Source organism: Misgurnus anguillicaudatus, unplaced genomic scaffold, assembly GCF_027580225.2.
Source record: "Misgurnus anguillicaudatus unplaced genomic scaffold, ASM2758022v2 HiC_scaffold_34, whole genome shotgun sequence".
Taxonomy (NCBI): Eukaryota; Metazoa; Chordata; class Actinopteri; order Cypriniformes; family Cobitidae; genus Misgurnus; species Misgurnus anguillicaudatus.
The window spans coordinates 2,478,209-2,504,177 of NW_027395284.1; the positions used below are offsets into that span (position 1 = coordinate 2,478,209).

The 25,969-nt window shown below is 36.3% G+C and overlaps 1 protein-coding gene and 1 long non-coding RNA gene across 2 annotated transcripts; one reads left to right on the plus strand and one right to left on the minus strand.

Moving 5' to 3' along the window:
- Positions 1-1,598: 1,598 nt before the first annotated feature.
- Positions 1,599-14,836, plus strand: LOC129439528 (carbonic anhydrase 4). Its single transcript, XM_055198206.2, has 8 exons — positions 1,599-1,744; positions 9,994-10,038; positions 10,115-10,279; positions 10,353-10,498; positions 10,636-10,728; positions 10,813-10,879; positions 12,209-12,372; positions 12,655-14,836. Exons 1-8 carry the CDS (start codon positions 1,645-1,647, stop codon positions 12,823-12,825), a joined length of 951 nt encoding a protein of 316 aa, XP_055054181.2. The 5' UTR covers positions 1,599-1,644; the 3' UTR covers positions 12,826-14,836.
- Positions 6,405-25,969, minus strand: LOC141363365 (uncharacterized). The gene is made up of 3 exons (XR_012368875.1): positions 25,727-25,969; positions 7,185-7,358; positions 6,405-6,934 (listed from the first exon to the last, which is right to left on the minus strand). It is a non-coding gene; the product is annotated as an uncharacterized lncRNA (long non-coding RNA).

Here is a 25,969-nt window from a genome sequence, read left to right on the forward strand (position 1 = left end):
TGTAGTGCTGAGATACAAAGGTTCAATAATTGTACGGGGGAAAACACGTGCTAGCTAGAGGTTTTGTTTGTAATCATCCAACACAGAATGAAAAGTAGTTTGATACACAAAATAATTTGATAAAAACAAAATTTTATCTCATAATATTTCAAGATTAGCATAAACACAATGCCAAACGAACAGTTGAACAAACAGCTGAACACAGTCAAAATGTAACCCCCCCCCCAAAAAAAAGTGAACTCAGGTCAGTTTTATTATGCAAGTTCATAAAACATTCATCCTTCTGACTAATAACACCAATTTTGTCTACTTTTTGTTTATAGACAGATTTAATGACAAAAATGCGCATCAGTAAAGGGGAGTTAGTTAATAATGATTTGTTAAATAAAACTAAAACTATACAGAAAACACTTTAATTATGTTTAAATCAAGTTAAATAATTATTTTTTCTTAAAAACATATTTTTAGAAAAATCTTGCTTATATTTTGTAAAAAAAGTGTCAAATATTTAGACAGATCTTGTTACTTACACTAATTTGACCAGCAGGTGTCGCCAGTGTGTGTTGTGTTTCGAACGGTTCAAGTGATTCGAAGCTTCGAAAAGCTTCGTTTCTCCCATCACTAGAGAATTGTTCACCAAAACTAAGTTACCGGGTTGTTCTTTTTCACATTTTCTAGGTTAATAGAAGCACTTGGGACTTAATTATAGCACTTAAACATGGAAAAAAGTCAACTTTTAATGGAACATCAATTTTGACCCATACAATGTGTTGTTGGTGCTACAAATATAACCGTGTTACTTATGACTTTAAAATGAGAAGTGTTTGATTATGTTTATTTTTGATGTTTTTAAATAGTAACCTAGTTTAATTTTGTATGAGTTTTTATAAGAGTGTGACTCGGTTGGATCAGTTTTTATTGAAGATTTATTTTATCTTTTTGTAGAAAATAAGGAAAATATATATTTCAGGTTGAGCTCTACAATAAAATGTAATGTATAGTCGATCAACTAGGCCCTGTTAAAACTAAATGCATAGAAATTTTGTCTTACTAAATACTCTTTTTGGCTCTTTTTAATTGTGCTGCCTTAACTTCGTCCACCGCTAGATGTCACTATAACACAAATTCTCATTTTCTTCACATGTATGTGTTCTCACATTGACCACAGGGTCTACTGCACATTTAATGTATGTACAGGTCATGACAGTGTCACTAAATTTATGGACAAAGCATAAACCTACAGATCTTTTTTCTCTGAAATACTGGGCTAAAACTAAACCCCACAAACATCACAACTACAACAACTGTATGCACCTCAGAACTAAATACTTTAAATAAGATTAACCTCAGTAAATAATTCTAACATGTTATATGGGATTTATATCCTCAGTTGACTGTGTTATTGTTAGCAATGCAAAGGTCATGGGTTCGATCCCATGAATCACAGATTCTGAAGTCACTTTGGATAAATGTGGATCAATATGAATAAATGTTATGTGTATATATTTGTATATAGTGTGATGTCACCTGTGATATCAGAGGAACGTGTTGTGGGCGGAGCCAAATACTCAATGCTGTCCATTGACAGATATAGCCTATTAGAATAGAAGAGGAGATCAGACTCTCTCTCAGGGTCACTTTTGAATGAATCAGTGTTATTGCTGGAGTCACAGGACGCTCACAATGAAGTGTCTCATTTCACTTTACCTTCTGACATCAATTCTGCAGTTATCCAGCAGTGCAAGTGAGTACACAAGATTCACTATGTATTGAATGATGGGTTTGCATTTATTTTATTAATTGATTATGCATTTAAAATTCATAAAGTGTAATGCAGTTTATTTACAAACCGAGATAATTAAAGTTTTACGATGTGTTGGATGTAACTGAATGAGTTATGCTAATTAGGATATTTCGATACCAATGATTATACAAAAAATATAAAAAATATATCAGCTTTATGTTTCATGAATTTTTATTTATAAATATATAACGTGCATTTAAAGGTCAACAGTTTAACTGCTATGCAAAGTTAATTCATTTTTAAAATTTTAAAGTGAATGCAAATAATTATTTTAATAGAAATCCCCTGCATGCATTTAGTCTGATTGAATGATCCAGTGACCAATATCTAGTATTAATAACAATAAGGTTTTAATTAAATAACAGGAAGTAGATTTGTGATAATGAAATTAATTTATTGTGCTTTTTTCATCACTTTATTCATTTATTTGTGTCAATACCGATTAAACATACAACTAATAAATTATGTTATTCAGAAACAAAAATAAGGACGAACAGCCTGTCTGCTTATTTTTTTACACCATTAGATATCTGTTTTTGCTGTTAAAGCAAATTAGATATTTTACACTTAATGTTAGTCAATCAGATGTTTACATTTTCCTACCTAAAGCAGTCGACCAGAAGCTGTTTATCAAATCATGAAGAGAAACCTTTACTGTCATCTCAAGCGCAAAACACTTAAAAAGTCTATGAGGTGAATGCGCGCTGTCTGTGTTCCTCGTCACCCTCATATGAAGCTGCAGTTTTGTCTCTTCTCTTAAGGACAGTGAGTCAGGTTTTGTTTTTGAGCTGTAATAATGCAGATTAATAAGTTATAGATCAGTGCTTATGATCCGCGTACATGCAGTCATACCAGGCACGAGCGCACAGGGTTCGAGTCTGGCTGAAGAATTTCTCTTTGTGTTAACCAGACAAAATACATTTTTAAATAACAAGAAGTTTATTTTTAATAACATGAATCTAAAATAAAATGATTAATAACGACTACGTTATTTGATGTATCCACTGATTACGATCACGCTGTCAATCATGCGGATTGTTGCTATGGTTACCACCTCAGCACCACGCAGCGTCATTTACTGACAGGTGAAAATACGCGCAATGACAAGCTAGCTATCTAATGCAATTAAAGCAGTATTTTTAACTTTGATAATAGACATCTATTTTAATATAAAATGAAAATATGAGTGATTGCGTTAGCAAAAATATTGTGTCATTAACAATGTTAGTTGATCATGATAATTTATACCTGTAGGAACTCTGATAGATAGTTGTGTGAACTTGAGATATGACATCATACATCCGCTAACATCATCTTGACATCCATTGCAAAAGAAAAGTGAAGTTAGTTCAGAGAAAAGCTCAATTTTCTATGCAATGACATTCAGCATTTCTAAGAATGACTTAAAGGGAAAGTTCACCCAAAAGTCATCATTTACTCAACCTCATGCTGTTACAAACCTGTATACATTTCTTTTGGAACATGCAGGAAGATATTTTGAGAATTTTTTGTAATCAAATCGTTCATGAGCCCCATGCATTTACTTCCATAGTATTTTTTTATCCTATTATGTAAGTGAATGGGCCTCTTGATTGGTTTGGTTACAAACATTTCTTAAAATATTTCTTACTGTTAATAAATTGTCAATGAGGTCACGATATCCTTAAAAGGTGAATTCATCTCCAAAATTACAAAATCTACTTTTAGATAAAAGTTCTTAACTCACACAGCAGAACTCGCAAAGTCACTTATCTAAGATTGCAGAGTTGATTTCTCAATTGTCACCTCATGTTACATCAGAGCGACGTACGTAAATCGTTTTTATGAAAATATAGAAGACATATCAGGGGTTTTCAAACTGGGGTCTGGGGTCCCCCAGAAGGCTGTAAGGCGTCCCCAGAAAATTTCAGACAAAAATTGTAAAAATCTACTATATAGGCAATTATTCTCCCCGCAGTACTTTTAAAAGTATACTGTAAAAAATGTCTGCAGAAATTACAGTATTACTGGCAAGTAGCTGCCAGTAACTTACTGTAGATTTTACATTTATGTTATTTACTGGCAACAGTTTGTTCAAAGTTAAATGAACATAAAACATTTCTTTATTTTCTACAGTAAGTTACTGCATAATTACAGCAAATTTTTACAGTATATCTTTATTATTACAGTATCTTCGTTATTACTGTAAAAGTATATATTTATAGTTGTGATGTAAATACTGTTAAATAGCGTTAACTTCTATATAATCTGCATGGCTACAGGGGCGGAGCCAGAAATTGTAGACATTGGGGGCTTAGCCCAAATCACTGTAAAAAATACTTTGCTGCCTTGAAATTTTTTGTTAAATTAACTCAGACTTATAAGTCAGGTCAACAGAGATGAGTTATCACAACTTATAAAATATAAAATTAAGTTGACTTTTCTCAACTATAAGTTATAACAACTCACCTGTAATTATAACAACTCATGTCTAGTCAAGATAAATAATAGTAAGTTGAAATGACTTGTAAATCCGAGTTGATTCAACAAAAAATTTTAAGGCAGCAAAGTTTTTTTACAGTGTAGATATATACACTAGATGTCGCCTTGGGGATCTAAGCATGCATCAAAACCGCCACCATTTTGGAACAGTCATAGGAAGTAGGAAGTAGCTAGGTAACGCTGCTATCTCTGCCTGTACTTCAAATTCATGGATGATTTTATTTCCGCTACACCATTGCCTATAATGACGCTGATGCAGGGCTCCCCTGTTTCAAGATGGCGGCTCTATTTGACGCATTCGTTCCAATGAACTCCCGTAGCCAAGGCGACATCTAGTGCAGTGCTTCCCAATCCTGGTCCTCGAGGCCCCCTCACAGAAAGTTTTAGATGTCTCTTTATTTAAAAAACCTGATTCACCTTATCAGCCTCCTTCCAAAATGGTTAACATGTCTCCCTAACAAGCTGATGAGTTAAATCAGGTGTGTTAAATAAGGAGACATCTAAACTTTCTGGGAAATACTGATCTAGTGTACATATCTATGCCCAAATCTAGGGGTTCCAAAGCATGGTCCTCTGCTGATATTTTTTCTCAATTTATGGCAGCTTTATAAACTATTTTTTAATCTAAGTGTTCTCTGTGTTGTCATTCTGAAACTGTAACATAACAATTTTTAACAATGACACTTAAACTTCTTTTATCCAAAAATAGGCAACATATGTTTGCTGTAGGCTAATCCAGTAACTGTAAAGATACAAAAGAAAGAAGAACAATTTTGACCACACTAGCAGAACAATTTCTCACCTGCTTATGTAGCTTTACAGTTACTGGATTAGCCTACAGCAAACATATTTGCCTATTTTTGGATAAGAGAAGTTAAAGTGGCATTGTCAAAAATTGTTATGTTACAGTTTCAGAATGACAATATCAGCCCCTAGATTTGGGATAAGCCCCCAATGTCTAGAATGTCTGGCTCCGCCCCTGCTCTGAACCTCTGTTTGAAACAAAAGATTCGAAAACGTTTTTGAGGCTTAATGAAACTTTATGAAGCTTAACTCATTCACCGCCAGCCTTTTTGAGAAAAGTTGCCCACCGGCATTTTTGTGATTTTAACAAAAGTTTCACAAAATTCCTTGCAGGAAAAATTATCTTCTATAAATATATAAACATACAAATTATATGAAATTAAAGAACACACCCTCTGCTTTCAAACAAACAATAAACAAATAAACAAACAAACAAAATGGGGAAAAAACGTTTCATTATATATTAATTTTTTCCACTTAATTTAACCACTGAAATATGGATATTTCTCTTCAAAAATACAACATTTTAAGCAAAAAGCTTAAAAAATTGCGTTTTTGTAAAGGAATTTATGTTAGAGATCAGACTCAGAATGACTATCAAACATAAAGGCAGTTAAAATAAATCATTAAATCTTTTTAACTTCCATTTTTGATAAATTCGGTTTGGCGAGATAACTCGTCAATGGCGGTGAATGAGTTAATTGCTTTGAAATTGCCCATCACTAGCCACAAGACAAACACGTCATCAATGAGTGCGTTTACATGCATAGTCTTACGCCGATTATGCTTAATAAACTGATAACACGTGGGGTCATGTAAACGCGTAAAACGGTTTTCTTTAATCGGGGAAAGCCCATAAACTGCGTAAGCAAAAACCGATCGGCACAGGTAGTTTTTTGCTCATTACCCCGATTTTGTGTGGCATGTAAACACCTTAACCGGTTTTCTCACGGTTTTGTCCACTTGCGCATGTCTCCGTGTGTGAAAGATAAACGTCACACGCGGAAGTAAGCACAAAGTAACGCATAAAAGTCTCTGCTCTACTATCAAAAATCTGTTTATTATAAAAAAACTGTTTTCATGCGTTTACATGCAAATCAATAAACCGCCTATGCAGACAACTGCGTTTACATGGGACTTGGAGATTTGTCAGGTTTCTTGCAGGCAGTGACGTCATCGCCTATAGTACATAATAGTCGATCAGCTATATTGTCTTAAGCTATATTGTTTTATCTCTTTTCGTATCTCCAGAACCTGTAAATATAACATCAGTTTTTATTTTCGCAGTTTCTCTGCCAACTGCTTTAGTTATCCGCTTATTCTGTGCATGTAAACGTACTCTATGCAGTGATAAAATGGCGACTTCCATCTAATGGTACATTTACACGGGACAGCAGTGTTAACGCTTCTTATTTACTTTGAATTGGTGATGTCATGCTTTGCTGAACTTTATATAGCAGCCTAAACATAGTCGCATTGTACAACATTACAAAATGTATTTGATAACAAATGCCTTTTAATGACCAAAAAAGGGTCAAAATTGCTTGAACGAAAATCTGTGTATACGTAAACCATTCCTGTGTGATTATGTATCAAACACACACTGATATCAAATGATTCACGGAGATATAACATATCACTGCTGGAGTTTTGTTTTGGTTGACGTGAATAAAACCTTGTTTGTTTTCTTTGTTTTGTGTCACAACAGCGTCAAGTCTTTGGCCCTTTGAAATATAACTGCACCTTTTGTTTCTCGTGCCGCTTTATAGATCAAAGAACCGTTTGTTAAATCCAACACGTCGCTGTGATCACGCAGATATTGTGCTCCATTGACCAGATTCAGTGCTGTTGATGATACTTTGTAGATTTTAAACAAGAGCAAAAAATACATGTTCATGTTCTTCTCAAACCAAACCAAAACTTTGAAAAGTAAACTTCCTTATGAGATTTTTGTTTTCTTTAAGTACAGAAATATGCTGGTGATGATGTCAACAAAGATCTAGCTAAGATTAACTTCAGACAACATCTGTATGTGGTTCCTGTTTATGCAAACACTTAACAACACAATGCTTAATGAAACAGAAGGAGCGATTACCTAATTTTCTCCGTGGTGACGTATATCCGAGTGAAACCGGCTTTTAAAATAAAATAAGGCAGGGCTGGATTTGTATTTGTCCAATGAGATCTGATTGGATCATTTGAAGTTGGGTCATGTTGCTAACTGCAGCGATCTTCTCCCAGACCCCGCCCACCTGCCAGACCATATGACCTGAAGTAAAGAGAGATCGTTTTAAGAAGGGGAGGAGATTTGCGTTTTTGATTAAAGATTATGAGGGCACATTAATTGTTAAAAAATAAATTTTCAAAACAAATTAGTTTTTCAGTTTTTATTCATGGTGACTTTAAGGTGTTATGAAAGGTAGGGTGTTGTTATGTGGTTGGTGTATACTGAGGAGGATTAATGTGTCGCAATGTTAGATTCTTTAAAGAAATAATCTCATCATGATTTGAGGATCATTCATGACTGAAGCATGAGTTACACGATTAAACATTTGTCATTTAATTCTACTTTAAGGAAAATTACAATGCATTTTGGGAAATGGTAGCACACAAGGTTGACATTGTGAGTGTGGCGGGAATAGTGAATTAATTGGATTTTCATGTTCCTCTGGAGGTGGCAGGTCAACATCAGGTGTGAGGCGGAGAGAGGATGCTTTGGGTTTCTGTGCCCATTCATTTGCCCTTTCATTGACTTTCTTTGTAAATCGATTATCATGTGTCCGCAGAAGGAAATGACATCACAGATGAAGTAGAAAGACCTGGCAAACCATTGGTCTTTGTGACCACACCAGAAATAACAAAAAGGCTGATCATTTTGTTTCAAAAGGCGTGTACATTTTTCATAAATATTTCTGCAACATTTCCACCCTGCAGAGGTGAAGAAATGCATTGTGAAATGAAAAAAACAAGAAACATAAGCATGACTCTTGAGATGTTTGTGCTTTAGAGTCATCTGTGAGCCGATAAGAGAGATAACACAGAGACGTGAACCCTCGACTGTGATTCCTGTGTTTTAAAATTGTTTGAATGGTGAAGAATAACAACTAACATGTTGTAGATATGAGAACAATTCTTGGATTTGAGACAAAAACACATCACAATCAATTGAACGCATATTTTATAAACATGGAATGAGAAATCTCGGATATTGTAACTAAATATAAAATAGGTAATTCTTGTGATTTTTTAGGTCATTCGCAGGACAAAGTGTCATTATTTTAACCCTATCATAGAAAGATTGCAATTTGTTAAACCACTGATGGGGTCAGATACCTTTAGCTCCTAAAATTTGCATGCTCCTTGACGCGCAGTTACAGTTAACGAAATGTGACATCACCTCTTTAACTCTTTCCCCGCCATTGACAAGTTATCTCGTCATTTAAGTGAAAACATTTGCATAAAAACATGTTCCTGATGAGTTTTTATGTTAATTTATAAAAACTGAAGCAAAAATAATAATTTACTCATTTTAAACTCTGTGTATGTTTTGATAATCGTTCTGAATCTGATCTCTAACAAAACTCCTTTATAAAAATGCAATTGTTTCAGCTTTTTGCAATTTTTTTAAATTTTTGTTTAAAGAAAAATACCCATATTTAAGAGTTTATACGTAGAAAAATTATAGATAGGATAAAAAAAATTCCCGTTTTGTTTGTTTGTTTGTTTGTTTGAAGGTAGGGGGTATGTTCTTTCATTTGATATATTTGTGTGTTTATATAGTTTTAGAAGAAATTTTCTAGGAAGACATTTTGTGAAACCTTTGTGAAAATCACAAAAAAAATGCTGGCAGGCAACTTTTCAAAAAAGGCTAGCGGTAAATAAGTTAAATATATTATAGTGCTAATCAAAACATTATTGTAAAGAGATAAATGTCATTAAAATTTATTTAAAATTTCTTCTGTATTACACACCAAACACAATTAACTCTTTCCCTTCCAATGACAAGTTTTTATGGCAATCCATATTTTCGCTATTATACTGTGTTGAAAGCAGAGGGTCTGTACTTCCATTTGTTATATTGTATGTTTATATATAACATCTGCAAAATGTAAATATTCATTATATTTTGCTATCTGTATTTATGGAAGCAAATTTTCTGGATGCATTAAATTCATAAAATCATAAGAATTGCTGGCACTGGCTAGACGGGGAAAAAGTTAAATATGTGCTATATGATGTATCAAAAGAAAGTCACAGAAAAACAAACACATAGTGTACAGTAAGATGAATGAAGGCTTTATAACAGTGGTTCTCAAACTGGGGTCCGGGGCCCCCAGGGGGGCCGCGAGATGGTGCCAGGGGGCCCCAATATTATGATATTTTATAAAATACATTAATTTATCATGAATTCTGTGTAATTAAACCTAAAAAAACACAACAAAACAAACAAAACCAACAGCACTACTTTGTATAACTTAATATGTTTTGTTTAATTAAAATGTTAAATTTTAGAACAGTTTTTGTCATATATTTTCTTTGGGGGGGCCGCGAAGGAATGCACCGTACACAAGGGGGGCCGCATGCAGAAAAAGTTTGAGAACAACTGCTTTATAAGAATAGAGACTGAATTAAACAGACTTTTTTTTATAAAATTGTAGTTTTGTCTTGTTATGAAATATGATATTCCAAGAAGTAGTGAAATTAAATCGATTCTTGAATGAACTATTGTAAGGATGCCTCTCTGGTCACCCTGTGATGTCTCCTTTAACTATACAAACTCATTTATAGTATACAAACTTTATATACCAATAACTACATAAAAGTATAATAAATAAAAAAACTAGATTAAAATAAGAGCTCATATCAGTCATTGTTAACCGTGACTCTTCTGTGCTTCTGTTCAGATTGGTGCTACCAGACACAAGTGAGTTGTGGTGGACATTGTAAAGGTAAATCAAACACTTGATGTGAAAACTCAAAGAGTCTTAACCAAGTCTTAAGTAAACATCTCAATGTTGCTTGAAGGTCCAGAGCTTTGGAAGGACGTAAGCAAAGAGTGTGGAAATAACAGACAGTCACCGATCAACATCGTGACAAAGAAAACCAAACTGGACGAGCGTCTGACGCCTCTTAAATTTAACGGTTATGAGACCAAATTAGACAGCATCATAAAAAACAACGGTCACTCCGGTAAGACCACAGACTGAAGACCAGCAGAAACCAAAGTCTCTTACAGAAGTTAAAACTGTTCGGTCTGTTTCAGTTCAGGTGGATATACCCAACACACCTACAGTGTCTGGAGGAAACCTGGGAGACACATATAAAGCCGTTCAGTTTCATCTTCACTGGGGAACAAAGGGAGGACCCGGATCTGAACACACTATTGATGGAGAACAGTATCCTATGGAGGTACCAATAACACATGAAATAGATATGTGACCAAATATAAAGAATAATGCATGAACCAGCAATAGTAAAAATATATTCAATAAATGCAAGCAAATGCAGAAAATAATTGATGGTTTTTATTATAAATCAATTTTAAGCTGCATATCGTCCATATTAAACAAAGATACAACAAGATAGAGGATGCATTGAAAGATCCATCTGGCATCGCAGTTCTGGGATTCTTCTACGAGGTCTGACGTTCACTTTTAAATGAATAAACATGAGATTTATTCAGACGTGAAGATTTTGAATACGTTATGATTTTTTTCTGACAGGTATCAAACAGCGCAAACAAAGGCTATGACCAGCTTATAGATGCCTTAAAGAAAATACAGAACACGAGTAAGTGTTGTTATTACTCCAAACAACTTGCCTTTACTTATCACATGTATAGAATATTAACACCAGTTCAGCTTGAATTAACATTTTAATATATATGAAATTTTACTTAAATCCTTCAATAAAGGTGTAAAGGTGTAAGTGAATCGCGTAAAAACATACAAATTAGCCACCTTGTAAAATATGTACAAATTGCCATTGAGATTTTGTTGAAGTGTTTGTTATTGGAGCTGTAAGTCCAATTTTATTAGATGAAACATCTTTGTATAACAAATCGATTTTGTGTTAACTTCACTGTAATTCCTTATTATTATATATACCCATCAATCGTTTCATGTACCCATGCGCTCAGTTGAATCTACCGATAGGTCTATGCAGCCTCGCGTGAGGTCAACACATAACTCAGAACAGAGAGAAAATGAGCCTGCACGGGTTTAATTAGACATTGCAGAGATGAGAGATAGAGGAAACAGGAGAACTTTAGTCTACATTAACATCAAAAACATTATAAATGAAAATAAAGGTCTTTGACATTAGGTGCCCAGTTAAGAAAAACTGGATAGAAGATTAAAAACGTGTAAAAGATACAAGTATGTACAAGCATGTCACAAAGCTTGAATCAATTCAAAATTGTTTTCTTGAACATGACAATGAGTTCACTGTACTAAAATGGCCCCCACAGTCACCAGATCTCAACCCAGTAGAGCATCTTTGGGATGTGGTGGAACGGGAGCTTCGTGCCCTGGATGTGCATCCCACAAATTTCCATCAACTGCAAAATGGTATCCTATCAATATGGGCCAACATTTCTAAAGAATGATTTCAGCACCTTGTTGAATCAATGCCACGTAGAATTAAGGGTCAAACACAGTATTAGTATGATGTTCCTAATAATCCTTTAGGTGAGTGTATATTGCCATGCCACTTATCTCATTACATTATGCTATCTGGATATAAATTATATGTATGCATATTTTGCCTAGAATTACAGTAGTTAAGGGAGTTGTGTATGGTTCTTTGGTTCATAACTTCCTATTCTGAAAGTTTCATCAATTGTGCATAATGACAAGTACAGCAACTGCATAGAGTTAAGTCTGATTTTAGGTGTGCCCTTAATTTTTTTGCTTGTGCTCCTAAACTTTTCAAGTCAGAGGCTACAGTGCTCCATACAGCGAAAAATGTCTGGAGCCCTGAATGACTAGACTTTTTTTTTTTTTGGGGGGGGGGGGGTCAAATGTAGTAACCCTTAGAGCACTACACTGTGTTAATTCTAATCCTGGACTGACTACCAGCAGATAGGTGATCGACTTTTCTGTCTGTGTTGTTCTGCAGATGGAAACATGACTCTTCGAAAGATCTCGCTTAGCCAGTTCATTCTGTCAGAGGAGAAAATGACTAATTATTACCGTTACGATGGATCTCTAACCACACCAGGCTGCAATGAAGTCGTGGTCTGGACTGTCTTTGAAAATCCCATTCCTATCAGCAAAGAACAGGTATGATTGAATCACAGCAGCTTAGTTAGGATTTGTAGATTCTCTTAACATAGCTTTTCTTGTAATGGTTCAGCTATGATCTTAAAGAAAATGAACCATGGTTTTACTACAGTTAAAACCAAACAACAATGGTTACTGTAGTAACACCATGGTAACCACAAAATAACCATGGTTGACTGTTTGGGTACATTTGCGTGCACGAAAAAAAACTTACTATACTCTGCGCTTAATGCTTTGAATATGATACAATGATTTCATACAAATTCTTCTTTTTCCAAACAGCTTGAAAAATTTTCATCTCTGAAGTTCCATGATGGGAAGACAATGGAGCTAACATTTCGACCTGTACAGTCTCGTAATGGACGCGTAGTGTATCGGTCGAGCGATCAGGTGGTCGTAGCCAGCGCTCTGCTTCTCTTTACCTCCATCACTACAGCGTTCAGTCTCATCTGAACTAAAGGCGACCCGATCCAAACCACCACAATGAGTTCTCATCAAATCAACGGACCAACAAGAGAAAACCCAAACTACAGAATTACAGCACATCAAATGACGAATAACATAATATCTACAGGAAACTACTGTAGTTAGTTAGTTAGTGTAGAAATAAGTCTTGATCTGACAGTGAGTGCATGACTTGTGCTCTCAGTAGTGTTGGACTAAAGTCTGTTAGCACCTCTGTGAAGGGCTGGCAACAAAGAAATGCATGACCTTTCTGTATCATAGACACACACACACACAGGTTATATTTACAGCATGATGCTGGAAAGCTTTTGATCCAAGTTTCTGGATATGTCCCATATAAATACACAAACCAATACAACTACACACACAACTTCACAAACCTGAGCTCCATTACAACATACCAGTGGCTAGTGGCATAAACTTCTAATGTTGCATTCACACCAGACGCGGAAGAGGCGGCAAGCGCGAGGGATTTACATGTTTACATATACAAGTCAATGCAAAAACGCAAATCGGCATCGTGCGGTACACACAAATGGCATGGTGCGAATGGCCTAATGCTGCGTTCAGACCAGCCACAGTAGAGGCGTCAAGCGTGAGTGATTTCAATGTTAAGTCAATGTAAAGACGTGTTGACGTGCATCTGGAGGTCTCACGGCACGATAAGGCATTTAGATGCGTGATAGATGCGATTCCGCCTCATTCGCGCGTCTAGTTCACGCGAATTGAACGTTGCTGCGGAAAACGCACAAGTTGAAAATGTTAACTTTGGCGGAAAAACGCACTGCGTTAACTGATCAGGGGATTGCTCTAGTACTGACAAAATTACAGGAAGCGAGCGGAGTCGCAGAAGCCTACGGAAGGCCCTCCAATGATGCAAATGTCCGCGTGAATGTCTCAATGACTACGATTTCACGTGCGGCTTTCAGGCGCGAATGAAGCGAGTAACCTCAAAATGTTCAAGCGGCAAACTAAATGCAGTAGACACAAATTTGACGCAGCTGGTGGGAACCCACGGTAATGCGCGACGGCGTGAGTTGCAGCGGGAGACATGCAAGTTGAAAAATCTGAACTTTGGTGGATATTCGCGTTGCGTTAACCAATCAGGAGCTTGCTCTAGTAGTGACATGATTACAGGGAGCGAGCTGAGTCGCAGAAGCCCCTCCCATGACGCGATTTTCCACGTAAATGTCTCGAATGACTAGAATTTCACGCGCGAATTAAGCAAGTAAACTCAAAATGTTCAAGCGTCCAACTACATGCGAATAGCACGCTTTTGCTGCCGCTACCGCGGCTGGTGTGAATGAACGGTAAGACTAGTCTTAAAGGGCATGTACACTTAAGCGTTTAAACGTGGCTAAAAAATGGCATGTGGACACAGACTGTAGGCACTTTCCAGCTTTTTTCAGGTGAGCGCTTTGGTTGCTATGATACTTATGCTTTTTTATCAGTCGTTGAACGATGCGCCGGTTGGTTGTTGGGATATTAGTCCCACCCATCCTCTGCTGTGAAAAGACGGCCAAGTGAGTAGTGACATTGATTAGCTGAGCTTTTCACCAAAAGTTGAACATTTTTCAACTCTCTGCATTCAGCGTGGAATAACCGTTGAGTGCTGGCGCTCAGCGCGGACAAAACCCGTCAGCTTCTCTCGAATGGAAAAGCGAGGCACTTTCATTGGAAACAATTGAAAACATACGCCAGGTGTGCACATCCCCTTAAAATTTGTCATTAGTCAGTATTTTTTTCTTGAAGACTGATCATAACTGTTTTAAGTATGTTACATAGAAAGATAAGTCTAATTTAAATCCAAATAGCAAAACTGATAAGCTCTCACTAATTGCTAGTTGGTCAGACCAACATGATCTAACAAGAATTTGTACGTATTTCACAAGTTTGCTAATTCGTAAGTGAATCGTACAAAAACATAAAATTTTTATAAAAACCACTAACGAAACCCCACCTCTAATGTTTCAAATCCACTTGACTTTCAAGGCGATATAGGTGAGACAAAAAGTAGAAATTATTACTTTTTAACTCATAATTATGACTTTTAAAGTCAAACTTATGATTTTTCCCTTCATAATTATGATTTAGCAGAGCATGATTTATTTTCGTTTGTGACGGAAATGGGCTTCCATACTATATGCACTGAACAATGAACAAAATGACACTGTATTAGAATAGGAATGAAACAATTTCTAAAAAAGGCAGATGTATTCCTATGACACATTATGTTAACTTCACTTTTTACACAAGTATGTTTTGATGTTATTCCCATGGCTGCTGTTTTTAGTATTTGTGTTTTTTGTACATGAATGCATGGTAATGGATCTGATGTTTCTTTCAGACATTACATTTAAATTCAAAGCAAAGCACTTCCATTGACTGCAGTATTGTACCTTTGCACACTGTGTCATGCATTTGATGTTATGATATTATGATTGCCAATTTAAATGTGAATGCTGATGATGAATTTCAGTATAGAAATAAACTACTGTATTTCCTTTTTACATCGCAGATCTGTTTTTTTTTTAACTGGAAAGATTATTTTTCACTCTGTGGTGCAAGTGAAGTTTCAATAAGGTTTTAATATGCACACTTTAGTACTAATATGTACTGTACCTCTGAGGTACTAATGTGATCTATTTAGGTGCAAAAGTTTTTCATTTGGAAAGAGTACCGCCTACGTTATAATTACATTTGAAACTGCGCAATTTAAAATAGAAAATTGAAAATGTGCCCAAGGCAAACACTGCGGCGCTGTATGAGGTCATGCACACCCGTCGCCATTGTTTTTGGAATGACTTATCGTTACACAACAAAATTACGCTTTAACCATCTAGATGCTCGTACCCGTTATAGAGATTCTACATAATCATTTTATACAATCTGTCTGTAGTTGTTTCTTATTGTCACAAGAAACTTTCAATGCAAAGAATGTTGTCATTGGATTTTAGGTGCACCCATTAACTTGGGGTTTAATACAGGCATTATAATCCGACAGTATGTGCATATATGTACTCTGATACCCTGACATTCATCTATAACACAAACCCGGTGAGATGAGGTCAGAATAACCGACTGTGAATGTTAATCGCATGTGTTAGTCTCACATTTCTACATAAAAGTCTAATCCATCAGTCGACAACAAATATAAAGATCTAATCCTTTTCTAATGAACTCATATTGAGTGCTGCTATCTGTACAGGTGTGCTTTACACCCTCTTCAGAAAATCTCTGAGCCGTGCAAATACGCCACACTGAGGAGAAATAAAACCACGAGGAGAAAATAATACATTAAAAGGAAATGCCGTATATTTTGTAAACATGATTTCCAAGGTAAAAATTGAATCGTGATGTTGTGTTTATTTTTATACCCGAATTCCCGAGATGGACGAGCCTCAAACTTGAGAGAAATGACGGATGGGGGAAGGATTTCTGCTGCTTTATTAGTTTTCATCCACAACAGCTTCATTGCCTTGTGTTGCCATTAAAGTAGCAAATACTGTGTTTAAATAACATTTCCCAAAACACATACAAGTATGAACCTGGGGTCCTCCATTCTTTCTGACAATGAAGCACATGAACACAACAAACTCGTAATTACGACTTCATAAGTCGGAATTATGAATTTCAATAGCATGTGAAGGCTATAAATGATAATCTTTAAAACCTACAGTGTAAATTCTTGAAATATTTTTCAATATTACTGCAATATTGAAAGAGAAGAACACTGTAAAAAGTGTTTCTGTGCCTTAGTAGATTTAAACAAAAATTAATTGAGTAAACTGTATTAAAAAATTTAAATTCTTGTTTTTTAATCAAAATATGGGTTTAAATAACATAAAAATTGGAATAATTTGAGTTATTCTAAATGAACACATTATTGAGTAAATTCAACTTCATTTTATTATGTATAATGCAAATTTGTAAGAAAGAAAATTTTGTGTTAAATCTACATGAATTATTTTAGTAAACATAACTGACTAGGCAGTGGACTTGCAGTTCCCAGCATGCTTTGCATGGGACTGCATTTGGAAAGTAAAATTCGAATTGAAACTTTTTTTGTTTGTTTTAAACTAAAAAGAAAGACTTGTTAGTGTTTAATGTTCATTTATCTTCGATATTTGGAAGAGTTTCTGTTTCTTCTTTTAGTTTTGTAGTTACCATTGTTCAGAAGACTGGTGCTTGTGCATAGACTGCATACCGAAGCATGTTAAAGCAATAAGCCCCGCGAAGCAGTGGGTTACCAGTGCATTTTATAACGGCTAAGGGGCGTTGTTAGGCACGACGCGAAGCGGAGTGCCTAAAACCCCCTTAGCCGTTATAAAATGCACTGGTAACCCACTGCTTCGCGGGGCTTATTGCGTTTATAAAACGGTTGCTTCAAATTATGTATAGCAGGATTTCATATAATAAAACACAGCAAATAAGTTGTAATTATATTAGTACAGATATTAGTCTTCCGCCAAACAAAGTAGTTCCTCTCAAGTGTGTCTGCAACAGAGCGGTTCCCAAGCAAAACAGACGGAGCAAAGACACAATGAAAATATGATTCATTAAGACTGTGGTGTTTATTTTCATAAATTAACATTCATCTAATTTATACATTAACATTTATACCGTGCAACTGTTGACGTGTGGATATGCTTGGAAGCATGCTTGACACTTTCCCTGCCAGCGTTTTTTAAAAGAGTTGCCACCCAGCTTTAGTTAAACATTAATGCCTTCCAGAAAAATGTTCTTCTTTAGATATATAAACATACAATATATCAAATGAAAGAACAGACCCTCTGCTTTCAAACAACAAAATAAAAACGTTTCACCCTACCTTCAATTGTTCTTTTATCCTCTCAAATTTTGAGCAAAATGTTGGGATAATTCCATTTCTGTGAATGACTTTTGTTAGAAATCCGATTCAGATCGCTGATCAAAAAATACACTTGAGTTTTAAAGTGTTGAGTGAAAGCATCAGTGTTTGTGTAAGATCGCCACCCAGTGGATAATATACGGTACAACTACTCCTCACGGAAGCATTAATGATTAATCAACAAGAAAACTCAACAATATTTATTGACACTTATCTGGATATCGCCATTAATTGTTCAATTGTTGAGGATTATAATTAATACAATATAATATAATTAGCCCACCCAATAAATCAAAATTGACAACAAAATCCGACATTTTGACAGTTATTTTCTACAGTACACAACAACAGTGGCGCAGTGATACAAGCTATGTAATACGGTTTGAGCCGTGGGTTTACCGGTGAGTTTTATCACAGCTGAGAACGCGTTTCAACCAATCAGAATGAAGAACCAGAACTGGCCGTTTTATAATATGCTTTACAGCTGCCCAAAATGAAACTAAGTGGGTGCGTTGATTGAATAAACGTTTCGTGCCCTCATCTCACGGAATAAAAAACAACAACTAACCATAAATATGTTACCTGTACTAAGAAAAGTAGGTAAAATTAGTTAACTCAACTCGATTTTATTGCATTCATTTTAAGTAATGTTAGTGTGTTCAATATACTTAAAAAAGGTTGCAAGTTGACTCAACCTAAAACTTCCCATGCAATCACTTGCCTCACTTTTTATAAGTTAGATCTAGGTATTACTTTTTACAGTGAACCAGGATTGCATTTAACTGGAAACATAAATGACCCTAATTGAACTATTTTGGGTGTCAAAAATCCAAAGTGGCCATTAAGCCAAAATATAAAGCCCAAATTAATAAGGTAAACAAGATTTTGTTACACTTGTCTACACTTGTCAAATAGTTTGCACTGTGATGGTGAAGCTGAAATCTGTTTAAACAAACAGGACACTTCAAGGATTCCCATCAGAGGTTTCCTTATTTTCCAGGTTTCTCCTGAGGTAAATCGTCATATCTCCAGAGACCTTCTGCTTTCTCAGTCCTCTAAACTGAAGTCAGAGCAGAATCAAAAGAGGTTTTGTCATGAATAAGACAAGAAGAACTTCAGAGGACAAAAGCTTGTAGTGAAACAGAGATGACCTTTTACACACACACACACCCTGTCCTCATCTGAGGTTTTTGGGATGTTGAGGCTGAATGATAGACAGTAACACATATAAAGTTGTGTTAAATTGTTAAAGTTCATCTCTCCTGTTATCTGTGCCTCATTCAAACAAAGATGTCTATTCTACACCCTTAGAAAACCAAAATACCTCAATTTGCATCAATTAAAGTTTGGAGGGTTTAGCGATGGGAAGGTGATGATCTCCAGATAATTTGGAGAAAAATATATGATGGTCAAAGCTCAGAGATGTCCCAGATAGCAGACGACTCGGGGACGGATTTGCACCGCCAAAGCCAGGAGCTCCGGTGCAGATCTGGCCAGGAGTCGTCTGCTGTCTGGGGTGTTTGAAATCAATCACTTGTAAGTTTTCATATCAGTTATATCAGTTAGTGTGCCGGGGGCCCGGGGCATAGCCGTCATCTTAAAAGTGATGGGGACAAGGACATAAACTGTGACATATTATACCCAACAAATTCTTCATACAGTGGTATACCAGTAATTGATAAACAATTTAGGACCAAAAATAATTCAGACACTTTGACCTATATATATATATATATATATATATATATATATTTTTATAAAGACAGGTAAATGATCAGTAATAGAAAACAAATAATAAATAATATAAAAAATATGAGCAATTGTCCAAATAATTATAATATAACATGCATACAAATAAACAGTGCTTTTTATGTTTGTTTAGGTTGGTCTGTAGAAACATAATAAAATATAAAATAATACTGCATGCATAGTCTTATAGGGATGTTTTTCCAGACAGAGCTTAAGTCTAGTCCCAAAATAAAATGCATGTTTGAGCTGCACCTTAACTAAAAAAACATCTTGCACTGACGTATCTTAAATATATCAGTGCCATTGTTTTGTCTCAAAATTGATTTTTATTTTATTTTATTGTTTATTTGATAGTGACCATGCATATTCATGAACATTGTTGTATAAAATGCAGCATGTAAATGCAATTAGTTACAATAACAATTTTTCATATGTAATCCTTAGGCAGACTAACATAAAGACTACAATCATACAACATTCATTCACTGTAAATAAAAAAGAAAATAAAAATGCACACCAGTAATGTTTTTTTCTAAGGTATGTTTGTAAAACCTACTTCAATGTTCTAAAATAACTAAGGCCTAGTTGTTGATTAATCTAAACCCTGTTTGGGAAACCGCCCCATACTGTGTATAGTTTAAATTTAGAAAAGATTATTCCTTTTTGCAGTTATAAAAGTTAATCATTTAAGGCAAATAAATGATTTTTTCTGATTGTCATTGTTTGATTAACAGTAGAAACAGCATTCTTGCACTTTTGAGAGGAAGTGCACGGATCCAATAAGCTACTATGTTTAATTTCTCAACCGCTTACATTCAACAAGGAAACAATACATAAAATGACACAAGAAAGTCATGCCACGGAGACAAAAAACTATTTATAGAAATTGACACAAAAAAGACATTCTTGCTTAAGGCACAAAACAGCTGAATTTCGTACCATGGACACAAATAAATTAATCAAATATTTCGTCACTATAACATGACTTTCCGTGAGATCATGTTGATCTGTTACGTTCTGCTCAAGCCGCGCTGGTAAAAGTTGATCGATCAGCTTGGTCATCTGCTTTTTCGGCAGTAAAGACGATATTAACTTGATCCTGTCCGCATTGCATTGTGAGCTAATCTTCAAAACATGGTAAGAAGCATCACATTTCTGACTGACGTCAGAGGTATTCAGGCCAATCACAACATACTGATAAGCTGCCAATGAGGGACATAGTGCTTTTCAGATCGATGAGCTTTGTACAAAATCAGTGTTCCAGTAAAGCAAGTTAAATCTGGAGCAAAAAAAAAGTACGGTATGTGGAAAATAATGTGTTTTTGAACCATAAACCATGCAAACACATAATATCAAATACACAAAATAGCAATAATGTTTTAAGATGCAGGTTTCAGGCACGCACTTCAAGTGGGAGCACATGCAACAATTTCAAACAGCATGTGAGTAAATAGTAATTTTTGTGCTTAAATGCTTAATTTGGGAATGCCAAAAGCATGTGAAATAGTCCTTTGTGATGACGCGGCAATGACCTTCCCATTTTACTTTTCTTTTGAAGCTCAAACAGACGCATGTGCATAAAAGATGCTTCGCTCAGTTGTAATTGGGTTAATGCTAATTCCCTAAAATGTAAGTAACAAAAAAATACATGGCGGGAATGGTAATGGCGAGTTGAAAAGTGCAGTGAACGTCCCACGTGTCCCCCATGTAGTGTGCTACCAATGCATTCTACATAGTAAACTTCACTAGATTTTAAAACAGAGCCAAAGTGTGAAAGGTCAAGTGAGTGACTGTGGCATTTGCTTGAGCTCCAGGTTTTGGAGATGTGCCTGATCTTCACATCAGCAGCACATAGAGAGATCAGAAACTTTAGATGCTCGGTGTTAAACCAGATTACAAGAACAAATCTGATCGGTATGATAACACGCCGGCTGTCACGTCCAGAGTCAATGGAAAATGACTCCCAGTTCAATGCCCTTGTGTTTGTTTGTGATGTCAGAGAGGTTTGGACGTGTCAAAGGTCACATTTTTGAAACAAAGCTAACAGTAACATATTACTCATACTTACTGTGATATATTTTAGTAATAATCATGCTCATATTTACTCTCTATTTCAAGTGTAATCATACAAAATCAGCTAAATGCATGCTACAGTCATCCCTAAACTGTATTTTGTGTACTTTATTATTATCATCATCTACGCATCTTATGAAACTACAGTTTAATTCATTTGTCATACCACAGGACTACAGTATATCAAATAAAACGAGAGGATGAAACAACAGGATTTTTTATGACCTTTAAGATATATACTCCTTATATACATTCACATCAGTATGCGGTGAGCAACTATTTCATCTCATACAATATGAATAACTTAGTGGATAACTTTGATCTTTCCTGATTTCGGATAAAGTTAATTGTCGATCAGTTTAAAAAACAAAAAGCAGAGAGTCAGAGACTCCTCTCTCTAACATAGAGAGATACCGCGGTAAATGTAATCCAAATAATGGTGTTGTGATCAATGACCTGCAGACATCACAGTACGTGTCGTCAATGTGGATCTTATACTTTGACCTTCATCCTCTCAGGAGAACATTATTTGCTTTTAGGTTGATCAAATACACTGGCACTGTCATTTCAATGTACTCAATATTCATCCACAAAAAAATGTTACATAATAAATTTAATGAGGTGCATTTGTAGATGATAAAATGCTTGTGCTTCAATAGTTCGTTGTAAAATGTGGGGTGACAAATCAATCAACAATGTCTCTATTAATATGAGATTATAAATTGACATCATCATAATTAAAAAAATACATATGTACACATATTATTTTAGATTTAGAGTATTTTAGAGTATAACATATCACATGTGGACTTAACATTTTGTCACAAAGGTTTTGCTTTTGCAATTGGTTTGTAGCCTATCAGAATATTAATAGGCCAGCTGGTATGTATCCCATACCATCAGTATGTATAGGAATCTTTTATGCAGAGTGTATTTAGGGCACAAATGTGTAAAGTAAAGTAGCTCAACTGCAAACGTCTGGCATTCTGGATTACGCTTTGCTAGCAGAAGATCTTATATCACCGCTGTCCCATATCAATGAAATTCAATCAAGCTTTCAAAACAATGCAAGGTGAGATGAGAGAGAGAGAGAGAAAGAGAGAGAGAGAGAGAGAGAGAGAGAGAGAGAGAGAGAGAATATTTACAGATGAAACTACTGTAGATTGAACAAGAAAGTTTCTGACAATGTTTGCGAGTAATCTGTCAGTATTCTGGTTGCTATTGTTATTTGGTTGCTACCCAGACAGTAGGCAACTTTGGGCCAAATCTGCTCCAGATCCACACTGGAGCCGCTGACTTTGGTGCGGATCCGGCCTGGAGTCGTCTGCGGTCTGGGTAGGGTCTTCTGGGCAACCCATCCTCACCCCATGTCGTCAATATTTGACGACACTTGACCATTCGTCAATATGTGACGGGGAGGGTATACCTTTCGCGTCATTTTTTGACGAACTGGGGACTTCAATACTATTACGTCCGTTGCATTCTCTTTCCTATTTTCTTACCATTTTCGCGTCGGTTTAGGGTTAGATTTACATAATGACATCCCTACCCAAACCTAACTCTAACCCCAACGCCAGGTGACAACTGTTTAATTTCGCGTACACTGTTTAATTTTGCGTAATCTAACCCTAAACCGACGCGAAAATGGTAAGAAAATAGGAAAGAGAATGCAACGGACGTAATAGTATTGAAGTCCCCAGTTCGTCAAAAAATGACGCGAAAGGTATACCCTCCCCGTCACATATTGACGAATGGTCAAGTGTCGTCAAATATTGACGACATGGGGTGAGGATGTGTTGTTCTGGGTGGTTTATAGGTTACTGCTTCCTGATGGAAGTCAAAACAGCCCACAAACAGCAGGTCTGGTTGCATATTTCCTCAAGTTGCCCTGCTGAAAAAAACTATAGAAACCATCACAGATATTCTAATGGTTTCCATTAAAATACCATTAGGAACCATTCGCTTTTACCATTTAAACACTACAAAATTCCTCTTTGTAGTGTGTTTTGGGGCATATTGCAGGACAAGATACATGTTTTTAAACTCAAGTTTAGATGTTTGCCCAAAGCTAGCCTACAATCCATAACTTTTGCCTCTCAATCACCATCTCTGTTTGAACTAAAAAAAACTGCAGTGATTTGAAGAGAAATTGGAATTATTAGATTTTTTTGTACGTTTATTTTCGGAGTTTATAGTCTCTGCTACTCTGTGCAGATTAATCTGATGTTTATTATAACCGCATCAAAGTGGATCTGTCATTTACCGAGCCTTTTAGGTGATATTGGAGTAAAAAAATCTAAAGTTTAGTTTTATGTGCTAATACAAAACCTTGATGTGCAGAATTTTTTAGTTTAGTTTTTTAGAAAGTTTAGTTTCGCGTGTGCACGCGATAGTTTCACGTGCGCATACGAAAGGCCCTGTCCCAAATGGCGCACTTTATGTGGACTTTCGGTCGCGTGGCCTTAAATTGCGCATGCTCGCTTAGTCTACGAGTCCGTAGGGTGTCCCATCTGTCATTTTTACGCTTTGAAGTGTGCTCATCAGCGCCTCCTTTGCCCCCTTGATGCGGTCTTCAGCGAAACCGGCATTGCAGCAGTCTTTGCGCACTTTAGCAACCGAGAAGTGCTTGCAAAAGAGCAATCAGACCAATCAGATGACGGAAGGAAGGAGTTCACACCTACGGGCAACTTCTCTACCTATTTCTGGCGTGACGCTCAAGTCTGTCCCAAAATACGACTCTGGTGCACCCACGTGGACTCGCATCAAGGGTCCCTAAAGTCTGCACTAGATGATGTCATCAAAGTGTGGACTCTGAGGAGGACCACAAGTCAGGTGTGTGCCATTTGGGACAGGGCCATTACCTATTTCCGGGTGACGCTCGAGTCTATCCCAAAATACGACTCTGGTGCACCCACGTGGACTCGCATCAAGGGTCCCTAAAGTCTGCACTAGATGATGTCATCAAAGTGTGGACTCTGAGGAGGACCACAAGTCAGGTGTGTGCCATTTGGGACAGGGCCATTACCTATTTCCGGGTGACGCTCGAGTCTATCCCAAAATACGACTCTGGTGCACCCACGTGGACTCGCATCAAGGGTCCCTAAAGTCTGCACTAAATGATGTCATCAAAGTGTGGACTCTGAGGAGGACCACAAGTCCGGAGTGTGCCATTTGGGACAGGGCCAAACTAAACTTTATTTAATTTTTGCTCCATGTCCCCTTAGGGGCTCCAACATCATTTACACATAAACATGACAAAAGTATCAGAAAAATGTACATTTTTCAACATAAACCACGTTGCTTATATTCTACCTGTTTAAAATTCCTCTCTGCTCCTGCTGATATTAACTCTTGTTTTAGCACAAGCTCGGTCGCGTTCCCTTTATGAATCGACACTCCAGTTTCAGCTTTCATTATTTTAACAACAGACGTAATAAAATGACATGTTTACATGATATTCCCCAGATGATCTTTACTTAAAACAGATTAAACCTTACGTTTTGTAGTTTTAAATCACAGATATAAACAAGAAGAATAGTGATGCATGACAACACTCATAAAAATGACAGAGAGATCTATGATGTGAACGCCTGCTACCCACAGAGTGTCTCCAAAATAATTCACATAAACACTTCAGGCACGTACACACACACACACACACACACACACACACACACACACACACACACACACACACACACACACACACACACAGTAAAGGTGACCTGAAACACATGCTGTTCTGGTCTTTGACGTCTATGCCAAGACAGACTTATAAATAAAAAACATCAATATACATGTGAAGTGTGCTTTATTATATTCCTAACAATATATGGTGAAGTTCAGCTGGTTTCAAATCAAACTGATATCTGGTGGAATGAGCTTGAAGAATAACGGATATGCTGTAAGACATTATATTATTAACAGGAAGCTGCTGTTTGTTGGCTGTTGTCCGACCCACACCAAAAAAAAAACACTTACAGCATCACAATGAACTTGATGAATACAAATAAACCACTGCAGAACTGCTGTCTGTAAGGGTTCATTCAGTACAATGTGTGTTGTTTGGTTTACAGGATTTGCTTGCACAAGTGTAAATATGACAAAACACTCGGACAGTGTGTGAAATAGTATTACAATAAAGTGCCCATAGTTACCAAACGATTCATTAATAGTGTTCAAATAGACATAACTTACCGCTACGTGTTGTTTCAGGTTGGAATTTTTGTACGCTGAGATGTTACGTATTGGTGGACACAGCACAGCATGCATTGCATTATGAAACAATTTTTTTGACCTCTTGGATTGAAACATAGAGCAAATTTGAGGCAACGCGTGACCTGCCTCCGAAAGCTCGCACAATGCACACGCCTTCCTCTGCTCCTTTCATCTACACCCTCTAAAGGTGAAGCGTAGCCACCTCTCGCAACGCACACAGCC

Coding starts and splice junctions, on each gene's coding strand:
- LOC129439528 (XM_055198206.2), top strand. CDS start 1,645: ATGAATCAGTGTTATTGCTGGAGTCACAGGACGCTCACAATGAAGTGT. Junction 10,880..12,208: donor AAAGAAAATACAGAACACGA/GTAAGTGTTGTT, acceptor GTTGTTCTGCAG/ATGGAAACATGACTCTTCGA. Junction 12,373..12,654: donor TTCCTATCAGCAAAGAACAG/GTATGATTGAAT, acceptor TTTTCCAAACAG/CTTGAAAAATTTTCATCTCT.